The 24,354-nt window shown below is 41.0% G+C and overlaps 1 protein-coding gene across 1 annotated transcript in view; it reads left to right on the top strand.

The window, feature by feature from the left end:
- The window catches only part of RET (ret proto-oncogene), an 88,239-nt gene that overhangs the window by 24,790 nt on the left and 39,095 nt on the right, over positions 1 to 24,354 (top strand). The window contains exons 2-4 of the mRNA XM_055721220.1: positions 20,437 to 20,688; positions 22,329 to 22,622; positions 23,106 to 23,347. Of these exons, the coding sequence (XP_055577195.1) occupies positions 20,437 to 20,688; positions 22,329 to 22,622; positions 23,106 to 23,347 (788 nt within the window). The remainder of the gene's footprint in view (positions 1 to 20,436; positions 20,689 to 22,328; positions 22,623 to 23,105; positions 23,348 to 24,354) is intronic.

The following is a 24,354-nucleotide window of genomic DNA, read 5'->3' as shown; positions in this document are numbered from 1 at the left end:
GAAGGAATAATGGCAACTTTCACTGGGACAGCTGTATGATTATTTGGAAGAAAAAAAAAGAAAAAAAAAAAAAAAAAAAGAGTTGGCATGAGGTTAACTTGATTTTTTTGAGAATGGTTATTTAAAATATTATTTGATTGAAAATCAATATTTGGTATTTTAATTAAAAGTACATCCAATGCTTTTCTGGGTGCACATGTTTATACACATGCAAGGTAATAAAAGGTCATTGTTGTCTTACTTAGCTGCTCCTTTGTGACACAGTTTTATTCCATTCATGGGAGAACAGAGAAAATGTAATAATAAATCAAACTTTATTGTGGTTAATGCCTTAAACATTGGAAATCATCTGGAATCTGTGATCAAATTACCAACCCACTATTATCATTATTTTAAGTACCCATTTGCTGTTTCCATGTAAATAATGATGAGCAACAGGGAACCGCTACATTACTTAACATGTTTGTTAGTGTTTTTCCTTTTGCTGGGACTTAAAAAAAAAAAAAATTAAAAAAAAAAAAAAAGGAGGGGAGGAGGAGCAGAGTGTGTGAAGGTAATGCTGACTTGGATTAACTTAATAATGCTATTTCCATTTGGAATGTTCCATGTATGAATGAAGTACAGACCCAAATTAAACTCTATGTAAATTCACCCTTTTTTAAGGCTGAAGCAAAAGAGGCGTTAAGATTTTTCATGTGTCTCTCTTGAATTGTGGTAATTTCATGAAATTACTCTGCAGCTGATCTGGGCAGGAAACCAAACCTCTCTGAAGTCTGATCCAGATCTGTAACTCTGAGAGTAAATTTGGATACATAGACCTCAGTATCACCTCTTCACTCATTCAAAAAAATTTTTAATTAAGACATCATTTGTAGCTTATTTGTAATTTCAGAAGCTTATTCCCACTAGTTTGCTAATCTGCCCTCTCTTGCCTTTACCAGATTTATGTAGCGAATTGTGCTCAATATAAAAAAAATACATCCATTAAATCATTTGAAGTATTATAAATGTCATGTTCTGATCCACCAGAATAATTCTGAGATGCTTAGAACATGTTTTCAAAAACTACTTCACAAAAGTAACCCAACAATCTCCAAACTGACGATATGTTGGAGGAGACGGTCTCTGTATTTTGTGGAGCCAATGTTAGCAGGCTGCGATGCAGATAAGAAATTGGAAACTGTAAGAGTGCAGTCAACCTACTGGAATATTCGCTGAATTCCTCCTTAGATGTTTGCTGAACACTTCTACTTCAAGGTGAGAAAAGCATGCGGTAGCTGTGTAGCCTGATTTCTGAACAGCCTGTGGCTGCCGTTCCCCTGAATGAGTTTCTGCTTTTCAAGGTCTTCTGTCCTGGTGGAGTTAGTTTTAGAAGAACAACTAGTTTAGATGTTAAAAAAGTCATGATGGAGAATCTACATTATATCCAGATCAGGTTTTCCATTGTTATCTTCATGCTACAAATGTTACTCCTGTTTCCCTAGCTGTGTGCACCTAGTTGTTGGATGGGCTTAATCTTGGTTTTCTAGTTAAAAGTATCTTGTTTTGTCTGGTAGCTTCGGATGGCTTCTGAGTTGTTCATTAACACATCTTTGACATAAAAGCACATTCATAGATTTTCAGTGCAACCGCTCCATGAAATACTGCGTTTCCTCCATGTGCTATTTTGTAGGTATCCAAACGGACTGTGCGGGTGTGTTGTCTGTTGTTTGAAGTGCAAGAGCTGTTGTTCGTTCTTTAGGAGCATGAGGCTCAGGGTTGCAGATTAACCAGCTGCACTGCCTGCATTCATGTGGTCACAACCTTCCAAATTTACCCCATCATGAGAGGAAGAATTAATTATAGTCCTAATTGACTGTTTCCTTGGATATAAGCAGGAAGGAACTGCTAGGAGGCAAAGTGATTAATCAGTTAAGCCAGTTACATCAATCAAATGTGTGAGAAAGTTCATCATCCCAAAGGCAGAGTAAAGTAATGTCAAAATACAAAAGCCATCGACTCTTTCATTGGGGTTTTGCTGTGTTTCTTTTGTCAGTTCTCAGAGGAACCGCAAAAAAACCCCAAAAATAAAAATGCGTGCGACTGACCCAGCCCGTGCTTGGCAATCTGTCTGGGTTAGCATGGAAGAGGTAACACAGCAATCTGTTCTCTTACCAGACGTTGCATGTAGTCCTCACTAAAAGACCTTAGCATACGTTTTTCATGCAGATGGACAAGTCACACGTTACCTCCCAAATAACTCAGTGCTGCTATTTCACCACTCCTGTCAGTTGTGTCAGTGAACTTTCAGCCCCTTGGTTGCAGCCTGGGTGAAGCCCTACCCAGAGAGCTGGGTCTAGTGAAACCGTAAAGCTTTAACTCGCAGCTGGCAGTGCCTCATAGCGTTCCCCCTGCTACTCCCAGCTGCTGGTCCCCAGCCCCTCTGCTCCCAGGGAACACGTGGTGCTTTGAGGGCAAGTGAAAAACTCCTGGAAAATCCCCTTGAACCGCGATCATCTTCAATGCAGGGTATTTTGTAATGGACTGGATTGTAAACGGCAGCTTTAAGTTCTCCTAGCTTTGGCTGGCAACCTCTGTCAGAAGGGAGAAGAGAAAGGATGGGTGACCACTCCTCTCGCTTGCACTGGAGTGCCTTTGCATGGGGCTAGGCACCCCAGGTCCGGGCAGGGCTGGCTTAAAACCAGCTTGCTCCTCGAGGCACCCACGGCTTTGCAATGCATCAGCACAGCTGAGGTGGCGGTGCAGGAGGGGGAGTGAGAAATGTGGCTGAGAACTGCTTTTGCTGGTATTGCCAACAATGGCAAAGGTCTGTGGCACCAAGGTCCCAGAGCCTCGAGGCACAAGCTCAACACTGAGCATATGAGTAACTTCCTTTGCTTTAGGGGAACCGCTCGTGTGCTTATATTTAGCGGCATGAACCGTGTTTCCAGGGCTGGAAACACTGTTTCAGGGCATTATTTTAGGAAACAATCCAGTTTCACTCGCTTTTATCTGTCGATACCCAGAAGCCCAGTTCAGATGGAGATAGAAGGCTTTCTGTCTGCTGAGCTCTGGAGCGCTGCGGGTGCCAGTCTTGTGACAGTTCAAAGGAGAAAACTTGGGAAATAAAGCTGCGCAGGAGGTTAGGAAGGGTGTGAAGCTACAGGAATAATAAGGCTTCTATAAAGTGAACATCGGAAAAAACTAATTATGACTTTATAAGGTCCACTGGATGTGGTCATGTATTCAGATATAAGATCTGTATACACTGAATACTATCGAGAAAAAAAGCGTATGAACAGTTATGCTAAACAGTTCTTGATTACAGCTAAAAGATTAGGGTTCAAAGTCTGTGTGTATCAATGTTACTACTTTTGTTTGATTTTCCCAGATGTGTATTCATGCTCATGAATGAGCATGTACTAGTGCATAGTCTACTCTGTGGGTAACCAATATGAAATCTAAGTGTTGAGGTGTAAATTGTTTGAAAAAAAATAGAAATGGGAGAAGTGTTAATCTTGTCCTTGCTTTGTTTCCATATTTTAAACATTGGACCCTCCAATGATTGATGTGCTGGATGTTAGCTAGTAGGTTTACTTATGAGCTTTCCAGGCTAAATTAATCGTTTTAGAAAATGGTATTCTGTATGCTTAAGAAGAGAGGTTTAATCCAAATCAGTCCAGAAAAAAATATTATTACAGTTTAAAAAAGCAATTTTTGTTTTTCCTGATTATAATTAAAATCTATGCAGTCCTGTTTGTATTAGCATATATATATTTATTAAGTGTAGATTTTATTTATATGTGCTTACGTTTATAAATATCAAACCTAGAGCTGCATTCAGAAGTTGTTACTTCCAGTCTTCTGGCATGATGCTACATCTTTGGCAGATGGTTCTCATTTTGTAAAATGAAACATTTCTGGGAAGGTCATCTTTCACTTGAGTATAACTTTTTTAATTTTCTTGAATCAAAGGTAAAATCTAGGAAATATTACTGGGATGGGAAATGCCTCTGTGTGATCAAAGTGTCTTTTGCCTAGCATTCTTCTGGGCTCAGTGTAAGAGACGTTATCTCAAGTAATAGGGCAAGTGGCTCTAGTTGGCCTTCTTTGAGTTTGGGGCGTTGGACCAGATGATCTCCAGAGGTCCCTGGCAACCTCAAGCATTCTGTGATGTGCTGTTCTTAAAAAATCCATAGCAGAAGACAGCGGGTTCAGAGCAAGTGCCATCTGTTTGTGCCTTCTCTGCTTTCCTTTGGGAGTGGAAAAGATGGTGATAACTGGATGTGATAACCGTGGCTAGGATAATGCTGAGGAAACAGAAATAGTCTGCAGGTGAGCAAGGCACTTTACTCTGGATCTGAGCCATACAGCCACGGAGGTTGCCCATTCTATTTTGGACCTCAACCTTATGGCCACGAAGGTCAGTTGTATAGCTCTACTCTCTGTCTCTTGCTCCAGAAGAGTTATATTTTGCTCATACAGCTGTATAAGTTGATTTACTCCGCCTTTATTCAGAGAAAAGTGAATTAAACCCATAATGAATAAATCTAATTTTAAAATTACATTGTTGATCATCACTGCAGCAACATGCGAGATCCTTTCTGAGGTTCCCCAATCAAATGTATAAAGTACAATACAAAGATAAAATATATGCAGCTATGCATTCCCGTTTTGAGTCAGATCAAGGTGATCTTTCTAAAAAGTGCAATTTTAGCAAGACTGGGTCAGCCAAAGAGCTTGAAGTTGAGTAGGTCCACAAAGTGCTTATGGTGTCCAATAAAAAATAGTGGGTTTAATGATACATAGACCGACTGACTCCACTGGGCTTTTTGGTAAAGTAGTGTTCATTCAAATGGATGGGGATCGCTGAAGAATTACAATCGATCTGCTACGTTAATTTTGGTTTAAAAGGGAATATTGTCCAACCTTAAAACCAAAATATTACTGAATTACAGATACAGAAAAACACATTAAGCTCAGAATAGTGCTAATAATTCATTTTGAACCTAAATTCTGGACAAAGATGTTTAAAACAACATATATCGTAACGCATAGAGTGGGACTTGAGACTTTTATATATGTTTTCCTTAGCATAAATTCTTAAAACGTGGCACTTACTCATACTTTTTGACTAAACGTTTTTATGCAACAGCCCCCAAGCGTACCACTTTCCCTCCTTAGGTGTAACCCATACTCTCACACACTTTTGTCATTGCTGATATGCTATAAATTTTCTTGTTGTCCTGTCTGCAAGTATTTACAAATTGTTGCCTGTAGCCTCAAACTTGGTGAAGCCTATAGAGTTCTTGACCTCAGCAAGTTTGGATGAGGCAAGTGATTGTATTAAAAATAGATATTTTTGTAGGGTGTGCCTGCACTGTCAGTTGTGTCTGCGGTCTGGTACAGGCTCAGCGTTTTTTACACAGCAGCGTGAGCTCCCGTGTGCATTTAACCTGCAGTCTCTGGGGAGGAGAGCCGGAGTGCCGCATGGCCAGGGCTCCTTTGCGAGGGCTGAGCAGGCTTGGCACAGCAGTGCCAGCTGTGAGATCTCCCAGCCAAGCAGCCTGTACCTTCCACCCAGCTCTTCTCAAATCATTTCCAATCTAAGAGCCAAAACTGCTGCTGATCCTTAGAAACTTGAAGCATTTAAGGAAACTTTTGAGCTCACTGTGCTTCCTTTAATAAGACATAGTTGTCAGTCTGTGGTTTTCCAAGATTCTTCTCTTCCAGTGAGACCAGCGAGATGGTGAGCTTGAAAATTAGTCAAAGGTGTCGGCAAATAGGAGGTCTGCTCCTGGGAATTTTACCCTTATACATTGCTACTCGAATTTCCATTATCAGTTTAGTGCTAACTATAATGCATGTAACTAAGCATCTGATGCCTGTTAGCTGTTTTCCTTCTGTTCCTGAAGCATTCAGTTTTATATGCGTGCATAGAAGCACACGTGGAAGGCCCCACGGCCAGTAAGGGATGTATACTGGTTTTGCATCTCAGGAAACGGGGCTGCAGGCCGAGTGCTTCCAGTGCTCTTAACACTTTTATGTAGTACAGAAATATTGTATGTGTGATGCTATCTCTAAAAGTGTTAGTGAGGAGGATGCCTTTGGAGCAGATCAGATAGCGTTCATCTAAATTGCTTCCCAACGCGTCTCATCTCTCAGAGGACCACTGTATGTGCAGCATGAGATGGGACTGGTACGCTGTGGCGCTCGGAGACAGACGGACATGGAGTACCTCCAGAGGAGCGGGCACAGCGGTGTGAGGGTGCCAGGCTTCACTGGAGCGGTGTGAGGGTGCCAGGGTTCACTTGTGCCAGGAACCAAGGCGGGGTTTAACTCCACATTGTGTTCCAAGTGCACAAATCGATTGGGTTAGCTAGCTGAGCAGAGTCTCTGGTGCATGGAAAAATATGGGAGGTCAGACCCTTTCTAGTAACATAAAAACTAGGAACACCCACTGGAATCAGCGGTGCCTTCGGCCTGAATCATGCAAGCCTAAAGCCGGACTCTTATCTCTTTCCCTGAAATCAATGTTTATTAAATTGGCGATTGCTTTAAATGGGGAGAAATATGCGAGGGACTGACACTTATTTTCCTTCCGACCGCTTTCGTCTTTGCCAGCCAGTGTGTGGGAACTCCCAGCCAGTGCCAGCTGAACTTGTCAATGTTCATTCCAGAGCAGAGCAACAGGAAGGCCACAAAATACTTTTAAGCAACTCTGCTGTCACTGTTCTCACTCTGAAGTCTCATTAGAAGAGTGAGCAGCTGTCCAGGACATTTTACCATCCTTCACCCAGAAAAATACTAGCGCATCAACAAAAGAAATGTGCACCAAATATACGTAAAAACTGTCACCTGTGGGTGCTTAATGCTCTGGGAAATGGCGTTGGTGCTCATCAGTCAACCTCTGGGACGTGAAGATTGATTTATACACTGGATCTTTTATTCTGCAGCCTGAAAATAGGAGAATATTATTCGAGGCAGTTCCCAGGTACCTGGCTCAGTCGGCTGCAGTACGCCTCTTGCATCGTACCCGTAAGCAGCAGTGTTTAGAGCCACTGCAGGGTCACGTTAAAACTGAAACTGAGTTTCTTATTTTCAGTAAAGCCTGGGTTACCAGACATGCTTTACGGCGCTTCTTTGGTTTTCCAGAGGAGTCATCTCTGGAGTCCTGTTCAAGTTTTGAATACAAAGACACACAGATAACATTTTGGTACGGACATTTCATTATGTTACGGAGATCACATTGCAGTTCCTTCTTCTTTCCTTTCACCATTTTTTTTTTTTTAATTGCAACTGCAAATTGGAACTTTGCTTGAAATTTCCTAATCCAGCATTTTTTTAGGCCTGTGCAGCGTGAGTACCCCAGGAGTTTAGCCCAGCAGGTTAGGCTTTTTTTCATTTCTTTTCTTTCTGTCACACTGAATTAAAAAATTTTAGGAAGGTTTAGCTTCAGTCTTGAGTCCTGAAGCTGTCAGCAGGGAAGATTTATGAAAGGAAGAGCACATCCTACTGCAAGCATTTTATCGGTAGCTGTAGCGTAGAAAGAAATCTGAAAGTTATAAAGGTTTGTCTGTTGTGGTCTCTTTTGGGTGTGAAATGTAACAATGATCATTATTGATAAAATGGGAAAAAATAAGTGTATGCCTTAAGTTTAAGCTTTAATTTTTTATTTTTTTTTTCCAAAAAAAAACCCCCTTCAAGCCAGGCAGTTATCTATTCCTGATCTAGGGGTGCTCTGGTTCACGAAAAGTGTTAATGGAAAAGTCAATGCTCTTGAGTCAGCCATGACATAAACCCCTGCTTGGTCTATAGATACCAGTTGGTTTGTGGTGGTGGGTGGTTGTTGGATTTTTTTTGTGTGTGTGTGTGGCTTTTTTGTTTTCTTTTCTTTTTCTTTTTTTTTTTTTTTTAAAGGCACAGGTAAGTGTATCTGAGCAGAGAGACTGCAATTTTGAGTTTACATTTCTGTGGTATTCTGTTGAAATCTGAACTTCTCTTTTCATTATGCATTACAGTCTTTTAGCCTGGGAATATTACTGCTTCGGTAAGGAAAGAGGGGAAGCAGAGGAAATGAGTTTTTTTGCTGACACTTAAATTTAAAACATGAGCTCTTGATGAAATGATGCAGCAAGCACCTTTGCAGAGGAGTTGAAAAATCAAAATGCCTTGATAAAATGTGTGTGGAGAAGACCTGATTATTTCTTTGTGACTGGAGATGCCGCTGGAAGTGTTTTCAGCTCACAAACAGAGCCAAAAGCATCGATTTCACCATCTGAGCAAAATGTAAATGTATAAACTTTGTGCTTCAATATCCTTTTGGGTCGGGTTGCCCAGGGGCCAGTTGCTGAATGACAGCAGTACTTGTTTGGCTCTGGGACTGTCACTTGCATTTTGTTTATACATCAGAAACGTGTGAGCAGGGTGACTACCCTGGTAGTCTTACAGTTTGGAGTAAATGTCACCATGGAGGACTGTCTGTGTGTCAGTGCCACCCAGGACTCGGTACAGACCTCGATGTAGTGGGAACTGCTAATAATTAAAGACAGTAAGCAATCAGGAGTTACACAACAACGGTTCTGCTGCTCTCTTGTTGGTGAAACGCCAAAAGTGACTGCATGAGAGAGACAAAGGAGTTGTCATCTTTTCGGTTGGCAGCGGAGGATGTAAACATGAGGCAAAGATTTAACTTTGTAGTAAAAAAGTCTTTGAAGTAAAAAAGGTATTGCAATAGTTATGAGCTATGTGAAGCAAATTCAGTCTTTCATAGTCAGAGGAGGATTGTTTTGTGTCCATGATGGTTTGGCACGCCCTCTGGCAAGGGACTGGGCTGCAACCCAGAGGTTGACTTAAAGGAAAATAAAGCTTTCGTACACTCCTGTAAAGGCCCCCGCTAGTCCAGCTTTGCTGCTGCTTTTATTACTGTTTCTTCTAAACTTCTCTAGTTCATTCCTGTAACTTCACAGGAATACCGTGTAGTCCATGTCTGTCTTAAAGCCGGTTGAACAGAACTGTCTGGAAAAGCTGTCGGTGTCCAACACGTGCCATGAGTGTTCTGTCGGCCCCATTCCAAACCTTGTCAATACCATTTGTGCCCTCTTGCTGACAACAGCTATGCTTTAAGACAACAGCATAATGACTAGCTACTGTGCGGTAATGACTAAAAATCCCCAGAGGAAAAATTCTTTTGTTTTATTAAACAGCGAGGTTCACAGGTTTCTTGTCTTTTTGTTTTTTTTTGGTTTTGGGTTTTTGTTTTGTTTTGTTTTTTTTCAATGATGGCGTTTAGGTATAATATAGATTTTTATGAAACTATTTTAAAAGCAGGTCTGTATTGTGAAAGCACTCAAGAAAATGTATTCTCTGCCACGGTGTCTTAAGGAATTAGAGGTTCAAATGCAGATGTGTCATAAAAGTATTTTAGGTCTTCTCATATATTTTTTTTGAATCATATATGCATATTTCTTAAAGGAGATAATATAAATTAAAGATTAAAAAATAACAAAATTATCACACCTTATCTTCTGTGTTTCATAGGTCACTTAAGATGTAATAATTTACACCTAAAATGTAATAATCTAAATGCTTGTTAATTCACGACAAAACTTTAAATAAATAAATAAGCTCACAGTTATACTGAGATTTTACTTCCTGGATTTGAAAAATTGAATTGCAGGCTCACAGCTCCCTTGAGTGTTTGGAAGGAGAATAGCAGCTCTCAATAACAGAGCACTTTCCTGGGAGAGGCAGACGTTTGTGCCATTACCATTTTTTCTGGCAGATTTTCAGCCACCGGCAGCAAAAGTTCTCATTGATTGCCTCCTACTGTAAGGCAGTAGTGATAACTGCTGTTGCGTTCTTTCATGAACTGCAGGAATTGGAGAAAATGAGGGAAGCTAGAGATACCAGATATGGATAAAACACAGTTCAGGCTTTGTCACTCCATGGGGTCTCACAGGCTAATTTTTGCACGTCTGCACTAAATACAGGAAATAGGATTTCCAGTGCAACAGTGGAGAATCTGAAGTGAAAATCGATCAAGATGCTAGGAAGTCATCCACTCCCTAGCAAATGAGAAAGTGTCACATATGCCTGTGCTCTGAAAATCAGACCCCTCTTGCCGTGGCTTAGTAGAGAGGCCACTGCTGTTGATCAAGAAGCGTTAGGCATTGTGCAATTACCCCAAACCAGTACCGATACCGTTTCGCTATTGTTGTGATCCAGTGATGGGGGGTGGGGGGAAATGCTATTTGTGAGAAACATTGGTACATGTTTCACTGGAGTGGGTTTGCCTTACAAAGATGGCTTAGGCGTTGGAAATAGATGGAGGTGTTTGTGGTCGTTAGCATCAGAATTGCACTGAGCTGTCAGAAAGTGATCCCTAGTGTCTGACTCGTCTATTTTTAATTGACAGGAAGACTCGCCTTGATTTTGACGATGCAGAATCAAGTGCAGCTGGAGGAAAGGAAATGGGGAAACTTGAGCTAAAGTAGTAATGGAACACAGGGGTTTGTGCATATACAAATCTTTGTCATAAATCAACAGTTAATTGGTTTTCGTTCATTTTCATGACTTGGGATTTTGAAAATATAGTGTTTTATTAAGCTGCACAGTGGTCTAAACCTGTATCTCAGTGTAGGAAATGCATTATGATACTGATGTCCTTTTGACTATGATAATGGATTTAAGCTTATTTGTCTGTACGGATCCTTTGATCTTATCAAGTATGCGGAACAATTTCTGCAGATAAGAGCGTCTTGTGCTTTATTTTGTATTTTTTTTTGTGAAACAAATATATTTAGTTGTCCATACCTTGTTCTCCAAATCAGTACTATAATGTTTGCCTTGCATATGAGCTCAGCACTGTTGGAGTAAATACATGTGAAAGCTAATTAAAGTATAACAAGAGTTGTATGTCACTACATTATTAACTGAGGATTTTATGGCTTGGAGATTTACAACTAGTGTGTCAGTTCTAGCACAGAACAGTGATACATACATTGCTGATTTTCTCTAGGTTCTCATTATCACTGTCTCTGCATATACATAATACGTGACCACATTCTAGAAGGCACATAGAGAGTGCACACAGAGAGTGAATAGAAAAACAGGTTTTTATTCTTAAAATCAGAAATAAAACAGGAGACTGAGTCCACCTCCTCGTCTTGGCATCTCTTGCAATATAATGCAGAATAATTCCATTTGCCAGAAGTAAGAGCAACATGAATGAACCTTGAAGGTGTTGAGTTGTCAGGGTTCACTGAAACTAATGAAAGCAAAAGAAACACTAAAAAGAAGTGGTAGGTTAGGGTGACCCAGCGGTTGCAGAGCTTGTGTAGGACAGAGCTGGGACTTTAGTAAAGCTGGTATTGCAATGCATACTCTTCAGTTTTGCCTTTCTTTTTGATAATCTCATCCCCTTTCTACAAACCGATATGATGCAGAAAAGAGAGGTCTGTTTAAAATGTAAAATTGACCTTTGATTGCTTGAATCTCTTATGTTCATGTCTTCAGCAGTGCTAGATTATTCCTTAGTCCTATCCAGCTCCTGCTGGGGAGGAATATGTGGAGAGAATGCATGTCGTGAGCCATTATTATTCCAATTTTTAAAAAAAGGTACATAGATTTGTACAAGATGTTTCCAGCCATAGGGAAGTAGTTATAGCAATGTCAGTGGAGAGCCTTCCTGGGTTTTGATTGTGAAAGTGTCAAAACTTTTGTCTGTGTTCAATGATTGAGCTATTATGTTTTTAAATTAATTTATCTTACCCTTACTGTTCCTTTTGCTTTAGACAGATTCATACTAAATAAGGTTTCATTTAGTTACAAAAATGTGATTTACATTATCTCATGCAAAGATGAAAAATCATTGTTTGAGATATTTCAGATTACCCTTCCATAATAAAGTTGGAAAAGGCTGCATAGTTTATGTATGGGGGCACAATTTGAGCTTATCATTAAACCTATTTCTTTTGTTTGTGTAACTGTTAGAAATGCTTGTATAGATGCTACATCAGGATCAGGTAATACAAGAAATAATGTCTTGACATCATGGGTTTGTGGATCAGTATTTCTTTTCTGTTTACAACCATGGGCTTTGTGGTCTCACAGATGACTGTTAGAGTTAGATGTATAGAAAGTTTCTTATATAGACATTGGAGTGTAACTTTTTCCCTTTGCCTCTGTATAAACAGACTCAGTCACCTCCAGGTTGTCCTGATGGTTATTCTTGCTGAAGGATTTAAAGAAAAGGTTGAAAATGTGTCTCTGTGTGCTTACACATGTATGTTTTCACAAATTCTTAATCCAATTAAGTTTTTTAGCCTCTTGTATGAATCCTGATACGTACATAGCTATGTGCGTACACATGCTCTACCTTCACATGTTTCAAGTGAAGAATTGTACCTGTCACCTGCCACAAGTAAGCCCAAACAAACCCTCCAGCTTTGCAGCTTTTAGCACAGGCTGTCTTTGTGAGGTCATTTCTCTTGTGCTTTTAAACTCAGGATTAGCTGTCAAAGCAAAATACAGAGAGGGCGTTTGGAATACAGAACTATGGAACATGATAAATTGTGTCTGTATAGAGCTGAACTGGAGCGGTATAAAAATGAAGCATTGTCATCTTCGTTTTTTTATTCTGCCTTGTAAACACCCTAAATTTGACCCTGATGTAAATAAGTTATATTAAATATTTATTCACATAATTTGTGCTGCAATACAATAATCCGTCTTGTCTTACATTTAAGAAATTTAAAAGTTTCCTTGTCTTACATTTCAGCCCTGTACTCATACAGAGCAAAATTATATCCAGCTCTTCTCAAGGAATTAAGCCATACTTTAAAAAAAAGAAGGCGCATTTAATCACGCAAATAAGGAGCAGTGACAGAATCAGGATCTGATGACTTTTCAGAAACCCCCGCAACCTCTTAGAGAAGCTTTCTGTGCATGTTAATTTCTGTGAGGGATGGTTTAAGTTTTAGTAACACTGGTATTTAGGACAGTGCGGCATCAAAAGCATGCCTTCTTGCTAAAGTAAAAAAAAAACCCAACCAACAAGCTGTAAGAAAGCAAGACAAAGGCAGCTTCTAGCCTCCTTTGTATTCACAGAAGTTCAGAAGTGAGTCTCTAAGTCACCTACAAGTTACAGGCTGAGAAAGGAGAGTGTAGGGCATAGCTTTGACCTCAGGCTGAACTGGGCATCAGTGAACTTGTGAGTAGAGTTTTAGCAGAAGCATTGTCCCATCCGCCGGTAGATACAGCGCTGCACTGATTTGCCATTCTTGACTTGAGATGAAAATGCAAATCTTGACAGTTCTCACAAGTCCATTTGAAATTCTCTCTTGTTGACAAATTCAGGGTCTGTCTTTGATCTTCACGTTTTTAAAATTTATGTCCAAAATACCTGGTACGGGAAGCAAAATTTCTTTTTGTTTGAGCCATCTTTTGGCTTTACCAGATCTATCTTACTAATGTCTTGTAGAATTTATTCCCATTTTCCTTGCTAGCAGGTTAATACAGGTTGACTGAGCTATTTTTATGTAATATTTCTATCTGCTTAATTTCTATGTTTTCAGTCTAAAATTCAGGGTTGTTTTCTATATGAGCATGGAAATCTGGTGAGGAAAATCACAAGAGAGGCAATTAGCATGGAGCAGACCAGTTTAACAGGTCTGGAATATATTCTAGTTAACTATTGTTTCTGCTTACTGTCACTTTGTAAGGACTTGTTCCCTCTGGAAGTGTCATATTCTGCAAAACACATGTATTTCACTGGTACTGCTGCTATTTAAATCCATTCTATCATTCTCTAACAGTCGTGCTACCATTAAATGTACACACAGGTGAAACTTAGCAATTATCCAGCTCCGTGAAGTTTGAGCATACTTTCAGAAAATTCTGTATGAAGCTCTGCAGTGATCTTTCCCCAATCCACTCTAACCTAGGGCCCAGACCAGCAGCTTTATAAAAAAAAAGGTATTAATTTCATTTTGACTTTAATACAGTTTCTTATGTTCTCTGGTTCACATTGCATCTGTTACAATTTCTGTAGTGCTCAGCTTAAAAATAAATAAACATCATGCTGCTGAGCTGCATTAATGGCTTGCTAGTTAATTAAGTGTGTGCTAGTTCTGTTCGTCATTATTCTAGCAGCTCCCGGGTGCACTAGGGGTTATACCTGGGCACTGGTGCTGCAGCCTGGACTCAGTGAGCTGATGGCAGAATTTGGCGGGACTTCTCCCTGTGAAACCAGGAGAAATTTTTAGTAATGGTGCAAGAAGCCGTCTCGCCCGAGCAGTGGTTTGACACCTAGTGCGGTCGGGGAGGCTGGCTCACCCTGGTGCCGCAGCGAGGGGAGCACGGCGGATCTGGGGTCCCTCCACCACCGGTGCCGTGTCCCTGGCTGGCACAGGCTGTCTCCTGCCGTGACTGCGTGGTCAGCCGAGAGGCAAGGGGTGACTCGGGCTCTTCCCCAGCCTGCGGTTTCTGGCACTGAGACTCTCACCCTGGCTTAAAAAAGGGAACTGCCAGCTGGTGGGGTGCCATGAACTGCCTGTGCGAGCCGAGCTCCAGGGCTGCTCGTTGGTGGTGGGTCCCTTTCGGGGATGTGCACCAGCTTTTGAGGGTGCGTGCTTTAAGCCATAGTTACGTTTTGCCCTGGTGAGTATTAGTTCTCCGAGTGGCGCTCTCAGGTGATGTGCAGCCAGGTCTATTGGAAACAGCTTCTCCTGTGATCACCTTGTAAATGAGTCCCAGGGTAATGATGGATAGGGCAGTGAGGAGTTCCTTATTTAAAATCCTGCTGCTGAATGGAAGGATGGGTGATTCCCTGTGTAATGTGGAGATTGTTCTTGCCTTTTAAACCGTCCCTGACTGAAGAAAAATTCTTCTAAATGCTGGCAAAAACATTTTCTTCTTATGGGATGGATCAACCTGTGTGAAGTGGTGGATACTGTCTTGAATAGCTGGCAGGGTGTTCAATTCACACAGTGTTGTTTTCAGCTGTGCTGTTTCATGCTACCTTTCCATTAAGTGTCAGGGCTTTTTTCTAAATTACCGACTTTTTGAGGTTTATGAGGGCAAGTTTACTTCTTAATTCTGTAGGGGCTAGATGGGCATTAATTGGCCAAGTCCTTTAATTTAAAATATGCAAGTGCATTGCTGCTCTTGTTCTCTGATGAATCAAATATTGGGTGTATTAATACTAGTAATGGAACATAATGGTTACTTACCAAAAGTAAAGATAATTATTTCAGGAACACAAAAGTAACCTTGCCAGATAATTGCTTGTTGAAATCTGATGCTATGCAACAAATGGGTGTTTATTAACAGCATACTGCCATGTTCATCTGTTATGTCATTAATTCCTGTATGTTACAATGATAGGGCTATCATTGCATTAAAAGCATACCCCATTTCTTGGAGAGGCATGTCAGTTCTCAGTGAAGGATTTTGATTGAGTGGGGGTTGTTCTATTCTTAATAAATTGTTGTGTTGTCCTCTAAAATGCTGGGGAGCTCTGGGTGAATTTTGTCAGATGTGGGTTATACAGGTGTATTTTACTTTCTGAATGGAAAACAACTGTTGTTCCATTTCCATTTTGCTGAATTTTTAATGTGTTTTTTTAAAAATGTTTTCTTCATAACACAAAGCAGTCCTTGTGTTATTAAATGCATGTTCATCCAACAGGGACCATGAGATCTGTGAAGATATTAATCTCCTAGAAAAAAGTGTAACTTATGACATGAACTGGTGAAAAGGTGGAAGGTAGCAAATACTCAGGCTAGAAACAGAAAGTTCAGATTACATGAGTAATGAAACCCAAAATAACGCTGAAGAGATATGGTAGGTTTCAGTCATTTGAAGTCTTTAAATCAAGAGCGAGCCTCTTGTTTGGATACATGGTGTAACTTAAGCCAAGCAGCAGTCATTTAAGCTTTGAATTTTCACTATGGGCTATGTAAGACACCTGCTTACTTAGCTTCGGGCAAATGGTTTGGCTAAGTGGAGAGCCTTGCACAGTGCACTGTTTCCACCGTTTCTGTGGCTTTAGCTCTCAGGTTCTCAGTCCCAGGTTCAAGAGCAAGCTAGCTGATGTGGGGTGCTGGCTGGCACTTCGCTGGCTGCTACAGCCTTCACCCACTTCTCTTCCAAAGAGGATGTTGTGGATCAGTCTTTTGTCTTGTGGACCAGGGATGCTCCTGACTAGTGACCTTGCCGTGTGCTGGTTGTCCTCTCTTCTCACTATCTCCAGGGTGCTTTGAGACTCCACAAGTGATGCACACAGACCTGAGATGGTTTTCCATTTCCTTAAGCGTGTCCCTTCCCAGAGCAAATCTTGTGACTGGGATAATTGTCCTCAAAACAGGTTTTCTGAAGTCTGTAGTTGTACTTCGAAAGATGGCTACAAACTACTAGTAAAGTCTTCCTCTACGCTAGTAAAAATTTGCACGCCACTTCATTTTGAAACTTGAAAAGTGAAACTTTTGCCATCATCACAGTTGACGGTAAGAGTATAATGTTGCTGCGGTCTGTTTAACAGTTTTCATCAAGTGTAGTCCACCAGTGCTACTCAAGGCTATAGTGGCAAGCATAAAAAGCATTAAAAACATGTGAAGTTTTCTACAACAAATTTTATACAGAAAAAAATAAATCAATTTGTATCTAAAAAGGCATTATTTACCTGATCGTTCATGACTGGAAGAAGCCACATGAAAAATTGCTTTATTTCAAAAGGCAATCATGAAGGCTTCCAAGTATTATATAATCTCGTTTCTCCACTCTCATGTTATCTGCTTTCTCTCCCTGAACTGGAAAACTGCGGGCCTATCTATTTCCTATAGGAGCTATTAGTCAGTAGCATTACATCCGCTTAAGCATGATGGCTTTTCTCTTTCGTAGGTTCCTGCCATGCTATTATCGCGTAATATTGCTCATCCATCAGTTTGCTGTGTTTTCTGCACTGATTGTAGAATAGAGAGCTGAAGGCATCCTCCTCCAAAAAAAAAAAAAAAAAAGTGCAGATTCCAAAATATTACAATAACTCTGTCTGTCTGTTACTTATGTATGTTACTGAGCACAACCTTCTTGTGATGTATTTCAAGGTTGTGACGTGAAATGTTTTTCTGCTTTTAATTCCTAAGCAAAAGCACTTTAACCATCAGTTTTGAGCGTGACCATCTCAATTCCTCTTTATTTAAATGGCAGATTCAATAAAAACTCCATCTGGCTTCCATAGGAAGCTTGCACAAGTCCTTGGAAATTGATTATTATTTTTTTTTCAGGACACAGGGAACTGGCCAGGATTAGAACCTCTTCCTCCTGCAGCATACTTGCCAGATGGCAAGTTTATTGAATCTGGTTTTAACTTACTAGGGCTTAAAGGAATGAATGCAGCTCAGAGAAGTGGATGCTGTGTTTCTACTTCAAAGGTCTCCTTCAAAATCAGTCTCCAAAGATTTATATGCAGAGTGTGGTTGTGACCTGGGCAGTCCGATGCATACCTCTCATCTCTTTCAGTGCTTGAAATGGAGTTAGGGAGCAACACAAACCAATTCTTACAAAATCCCAGTAATTTCCAGATCAGCAGGGCTGGGTGAATCTTGTTGCATGGCTAAATCAAATTTATATATTATTTTTATTTATTTTACCATCTACGTTTCTAGTGTTATAAAGTCTGTCCACTTGAAATACTTGTTTCTGAGTAAAGCATGGAAGTGTGTCGTATTGCTGGGGTCACGTAGAACTATCCTTAGGCGTTCTCCTTAATGTAGCAGTGTGCTCTGTACAAAAACTTAAGAGTTTTGATAGACAGAATTTAGTTTCATCAGCTTTTAGCTTAGAATCGAAGAGAAAAAGTTCATGGTTCCCCTTAAACGTCTTACAGCAGCTTTTCCTAATTTCTTAAAGTGGCTTTTATGTTTGTGAAAAACATTTCTGGTTAATTAGTGATGCAAATTCTTACGTTATAAAGGAATCCTCCTCTTCTCAAAATACAAAGCATTGTCTCAAAATACAAAGCGTTAGTCTGCAGCCTAAATACTAACTTTTTCTTTCGAATGCAGAGCAGTCAGGATGCTGACCTGTGCTGAGGGGTAGTTGCATGCACAGGTTCAGACGTTTAAGTGGCAGTGTCTCTCATAATTAGTCATGTGCTTTGCTAATCACAACTGTGTACATACTGGCATGCAGTGTGGGCCCAGCTTTATAGAGCAAAGCATATAAAGATTAATGTGCTGGTTTAAGACAAGAAAATAAATAATTACAACTCAAAATGTCCATTTTTCTCTTTTCCAATTTCACACTTGACACATCCATACTGTTTATATATACTCTACTTTCTGTATGCTCATTTTACTGGAGGTAACTTCACGTCTGTGCTGTGGTGCTGGTTCTTGCACAACGTGATGTGTCTGTGATGCTGAGCACCCCACACTGCTCACGTTAGAACTGTTCACCCCCTCTTAGAAATAAGGAAATTGGTAAATACTCTTCTGTCCTGTAGCTAATGTTGTGTGAGACTCACTTGTATGCTTTAGTGGGTTAAAAGTAATTTTTTAGTTTTAAGCAGTGAATTTTATGTGTTGAATTTCTCATGGGGAAGTTTTCAGAATTCTAGAATCGAGTTTTTGTAGAAAATACCTCAAGGAAATCAATTTGAGTTCACTAGAATTGGGTTTGCTATTTGGATATCACCTTACGCCTCTTGTTAACGAACCAGTTTGTTAGGACTTCTAGCAGTGCATATTCAGCAGGTTTTCCTGCACTTCAAAAATACAGACAGACGACTGGAAAAATATTATGAATGTTCAGAAATCTAACTTACAAAGAAGATGGTGACAGCACCAGAATCGGAGCCGTTTTCTTCCAGCCAGGGGACATCAGGAGTTAATGTTTTTCTACAGCTCTCAAAAAGATTATTGTTGGCTTCCCTTTGCATGAATTACTCTGGAGCAAACTCACCTACTAATTACTTTACCACTTTATTCGTATATTGCAAAGTGTGTGTAGAAAAAGTAAGGGGCCTCTGTACATCTAGGGATGTAATTGCATCCAGGGATACTGACGATGTCATGAATCATTGCAAGGTACAGCGGTTTCCGTGGTATTTCCAAATGAAATTAAAGGTCTCTTGTTTACAGTTTGCTTGCGGTCCTCTCCATTCAGTAGAGAGTGTATGGATTCAATAATAATAAAACATAAATACATGCTACAGCCTGATGCTGTTTTGAAGATGTTTTGGCATTATATCCCTCTAATTTTACCACTGTGTTACCATCATTTCCAGTTTATCTGGCTTAATTAAACTAAGATAGTCTTGTGTTGGTAACATATGGAAATTGTTATTATTTTCATTTGTTCAACAGATGTGTGATCCTTTTATACGTCTCGCTTGTTATCAAATAAGATTAAATGATGTAAAATTCTGCAATGTGCAAGTATCGTTTGTATGGGAGCAAGTACTGACTGTCGGTGCAGGTGAAGTACAAGAGTGACAGTTCCAGTACTTCAGGCACATGAGTGCAACGAGCATCGCTTTGTGCCTTCCTTGGTTGTCAAGCATTCCGCTGTGGTCGTATTTGTGAGCAGTAGAGTTGGAAGGGAAGCGCTGGAAAAGGGTAGAGAGACCATTGCAAAGTGACCTGGTAAGATGAAATCAGCTGAAGAAACAGGCACCAAGCCCTACTGAATGGAAATGTCTGCAGCGTCAGAGGGGGAAAACTGGAGAAGAACAATGGCTTTGTCACAGCCTTTGTATTAAAAATAAATGTACGTTGCCCTCTCCACTTCAGGCAAGTCAGTTCTCAGCTTTCCATTCTCTCATATTTAAAATACTTGTAAGACTTTCACATCAATTTTATTTAAACAGCTCCCATTTTCCATACTGAAAGCATCACGCTGGCCTGTTTAGAAAGGGAAGGAGCCGCAAAAGGATTTGTGTGTAAGACAGGTTTTATATAACCCAAGGAAAAGTGTGTGAGACATTGATCCATTTCTGTGTTTGCTCTTGATGGAAAGTGTGTTTAGGCTTTTAAAGTGTGTGATTTTATCAAAGTTTTTTCCTTCTTTTGAATATCATCTGTGAGATAATGGAATTACAGCTGAGAGCTCCAGATATGAACTTAAGTAAAATTTGGCAAGCAGAGCTTCATTAAGCGTTCTGCTTAAAGTAGGCCTTGTTTACAGCAAAGCAATTTTGCTTTCAAAAAGCAGATGATTTTGTAACTTGAATGTAAACTATAGGCCAAATTTTTGGTGGCTGTGTCCGTGGCTTGAGCACAGTAAAACTGTATTTATTTACAGCAGATGAGGATCTGCCTTTTCCCACATCTTTTTTTAATGTTTCTTTAATCCTTACAGAATGAAGCCTTTGGTTCTTTGGAAATTCATCTTGTAAGAAAATGCCAGTACAAAAAAACCTAACTTGGAGCACCTCTCGTGTGCTTTCTTTTGCAGCTGCCTTTGGTCTCTACTTCCCCAGGAAAGAGTACTCAGAAAATGTCTACCTTGATCAGCCAGCAGGCACGCCACTCCTGCGCATCCATGCCTTGAGGGATTCACATGGGGAAGTGGCCCACTTTCATCTGTGCCAGAATCTCATTGTTTCTCGAGCAAGATCCCATGAAAATCATTGGTTTCAAATCAGAGAAAAGACGGGCCTTCTCTATCTCAGCAAAAGCCTGGATAGAGAAGACTTCAACATGCTGTGTAAGTATGAGGAGGCTAGCTCTTCTTGCTGAAGTATCTGTTGTTAAAGTGTATTCAGGTTATGAGATTTATCTATTGGCATATGAGCATCAAACCGGGAAAAAACCACACCTGCCTTTTTACAATGAGGAACCAGACCCAGGGAAACACATGCCAAGGCAAGCGCTGACCTGGGGCAGGTCCAGTTGCTCACACTGTGGGAAAGTTGCGTTACTTGACGTACTTTTTTCTGCATTTCAGACCTGTGTAAGTCACAGCTTTGCACATATTTATGGTTGGTTCATCCACTGATGCACGTTAAGTGGATCACAGCCTGACTGCACTAACACTGGGCACTTAGGGCCCGGACCAATGCAGTTTGGTGAGTTCAAACTCTTTTATAAAAATGGTACTTGAATTCTGGTAACATGGATCGACAAAGTGCATCTGCATGTAATGCCAACCAGCTCTTGGAAGAAATGGTTAAGCGTACCTCTCTCCCCCTCTGGGGATATGGCTTTGTTAGTGAAGCTCGCTGTTGAACTGCAGAAATGAATTATCTCAGTTTTTTTCTCCTTCTTTTATGCTCTAGCAGTAAATTGGTTTTGGTGATTTTGATCTATGAGGAAATTAGTTATCATTAGATGGTGGAGGAGGAAATGGGTGAGGAGTTAATGGCATACCACTGCGATCAGTTGCAGAAATTCTGCTGTTGGAGCGAGTCTGTAGTAACTGTCTTGAGTTTGTAGGAGCCATATATCAACGCTGCCCTTTGACTTGGGTGCCTTGATGTTGAAATGTTCAACTTCATACGCTTACTGCTTTATTTTTTAAGTGCCGAGTGTTTGATATGTTGCCCATTTCTGCTGCCTTTTTAGTACTTGGTGTTCATGAATATCAGATAGCTATTTGTAACTGAACAAAGGAAGAACAGCTATCCAGAACTTTAGAGCCTTGTTTTGTTCATACAGATCAAAGTGACCTAGAGCATCTTTTCAAGTGAATTAGATCTGTTACAGAGATACTGTCATTCTGTCTGTAGTCAAACCAAGGCAATCAAAATAATTAAGGCTTGAGGGTGTATTAGCAGATGCCACAGGTTGACGTTAACTTCTGTGTTATCTTTTGACCAGCTTTTTACATTTCAAAATGATGAAGCAATTTGTTCTCTAAACATAAACAGCTTGGCTCCTATCCTCAACTGGTCTAAACTGTCAGGAAGCTGTGACTTAGATGATGATAGTTACGAGTCTGTCCTGAATACCTGTTGCCGTTTCATGCACTCTCTTTCCCTGCTTCCACCCCACCCTCCTCTAGTCCCTCCAACACAGTCCTATCGTAAAGCTGGTTACTAGTAGTGACCTGTTTTATGTCAGTGTCTCACAGACAGAATGCTGCTATCATTCTGTGAGGTTCTATAATGTAAAATTGGTGCTAACACCTATGCTTTTTTGGTTTACTGGGGTTATTGAGATTAAGATTTAAGGTCTTCCCACCAGCAGATAAGGTACTGAAGAATTATTTCATTACTTAACAGGGCTATATGGTTGTTTGTGGAATAACGGGCTAGAGTACAAAATGAGTAAAAGAAATGTGGGCTTGTCTTATGTAAAATATTTTTTCTGGTGTGTTTGGTTTTGTTTTGGGTTTTTTTTCTGTAGCTGTAGGAAACTGGATGCCGTTATCAAAGGTGATGCTGTATGTTTTCCTTTCGTCCCACCCTTTCGAAGAGAAGGAATGTGACTCTGCTACACGCACCACAGTTTTCTTCTCCTTGATCAATGCTACTGCACCAACTTGCAGTTCCCTGACAGCAAGGCAGCATTGCTTCACAGAAATGGATCTCTCCTTTCACATCAAGGAGAATAAACCACCCGGCACATTTCATCAGCTCCAGTTACCCTCAGTTCATCATCTGTGTCAGAATCTCAGCATTTCCTACAAACTGCTGGCAGGTAAAACTGGAAATGAGCTGCTTGTGTACCAGCAATAGATGTAAACAGCTGCACTGTTAAGATATCTTTTGTAGTAGATCCTCTAGGTTGATTCTGTGAAGGAATTTCTGTTGCAGACATTAACTGAGCCTAAAGATTTTGCCTTTGAGATATACAGAGGGGATGGGAAGGACTGTCCCGTTCCCTATGGAAATGATTTGTTTTAGAAGTTTGCACCTGCTAAAAGCAGTCTGGGAATATCTTGAGCTTTTAATTGTGCTCCTTCTAGACCGTAGGACCTTCCCATCTATTCCATGTTTTCTGCCTACCCTAATATAAGCCTGCAATTTTCTTCTGTTTCACTTCTGAGTATGCCTTTTATCACGCAGTCATGATGTCCAAATGGATTTACGGGATTGCAAAAGAGTATTAAGGAAGCAAATGATCAGATTCCGACAATGGGAAAGTGTTTGTCCCTGTTTATGCTGTGGCTGTGTTTTTCAGCTGAAGGCATGCCCTTTCGATACAATGAGAACACCACCAGCGTGAGTGTGACACAGCGCCTAGATCGGGAGGAGAGAGAAAGATATGAGCTGATCGCCAAATGTACTGTGAGAGAGGGCTCCAGGGAGATGCAGGTGGAGGTGCCCTTCTTGGTGAACGTGCTGGATGAAGATGACTCTCCTCCCTTCCTTCCCAGTGGCACTGATACTGCCGATGCTGTCGTGGAGTTCAACAGGAAAGAGGTAACGTTCTGCCTTACCGAGGCGCTGAAGCAGGAGCGAGGCGGTGGGGTCACAATTGCTGGGGAGCACCGTGCTCTGGGTGGTGGAACTCCGCAACGAGCACAGCATCATGCCGTGCTCTGCACCCTGTGACTGGAAAGTGCTGAGTCTCCAGGATTCCTCCCCCCGAGTTTTAGGTTCTTCAGACCACAAAGAAAGATGCGTTAAAGTTAGAAACGGCGTAAAGACGTGCAAGCAGTTCCTGAGGTGGGGAAGGACCGTTGTGGAGACCGTGGTCAGGATCTCTGTATCTCCCCATCCTGAGCTCTGCTCTGTATTTGTTACAGGGTTGCCTCCCCAGGTGACTAAAACTGAGTGTTGTTAAAGCCAGTGTATGTGTGTACCCTTCCCATATGTGCAAATCTACAGAAGATACCAGAACTACCCGTAGAACACTTATTAGGGTGCTGTACCAGTGACACAAAGCGTGAAGAAGCGGTTGCCTTCTGCGGACAGACATGGCACCTGCAAAGCTGTTAAAACGTTTCCAGCATCAGGCTGGTGAGAGCTCCAGGACCTGGGTTTACCGCTGCCCTCCCACGCGTCCTGCACTGCAGCGGGGTGCCCCTCCAAGCACCCTGAACCCCCTGGGCACCCCAGGCACGCGTACACCCCTTGCTTCGGTAGACAAGTATACGGGTGGGCAATTCGTCTCTTCCACCAGAAGAATCTTTTGTAAGTCAGTGGTATACTGAAGGCACTTTTGGGGCCGAAATGATGCCTTTTCCACGAGAGGACATCTGTTTCATAACATCGGTTTTTTTAGTCCGATTTCCCTTCGAAGTCCGTTTTGCTCATACCGGTGTCTGGACGGGAGAAGAATGATTTTGGGAGGTTGCTGCCACCTCCCGACTGGAGTGGGTGTTGGCAAGATGCCTGGGAACATCACTTCTGCCAGGGTAGAAAGCAATTCCTTTTTCTTTTGAAAATGTGGGGAGTGGAGGGTTTCATTTAGCTCTGGACGATAC

The sequence above is a fragment of the Falco cherrug genome, chromosome 9, assembly GCF_023634085.1.
Source record: "Falco cherrug isolate bFalChe1 chromosome 9, bFalChe1.pri, whole genome shotgun sequence".
Classification (NCBI taxonomy): Eukaryota; Metazoa; Chordata; class Aves; order Falconiformes; family Falconidae; genus Falco; species Falco cherrug.
This window is presented reverse-complemented; position numbering and strand designations above follow the sequence as displayed.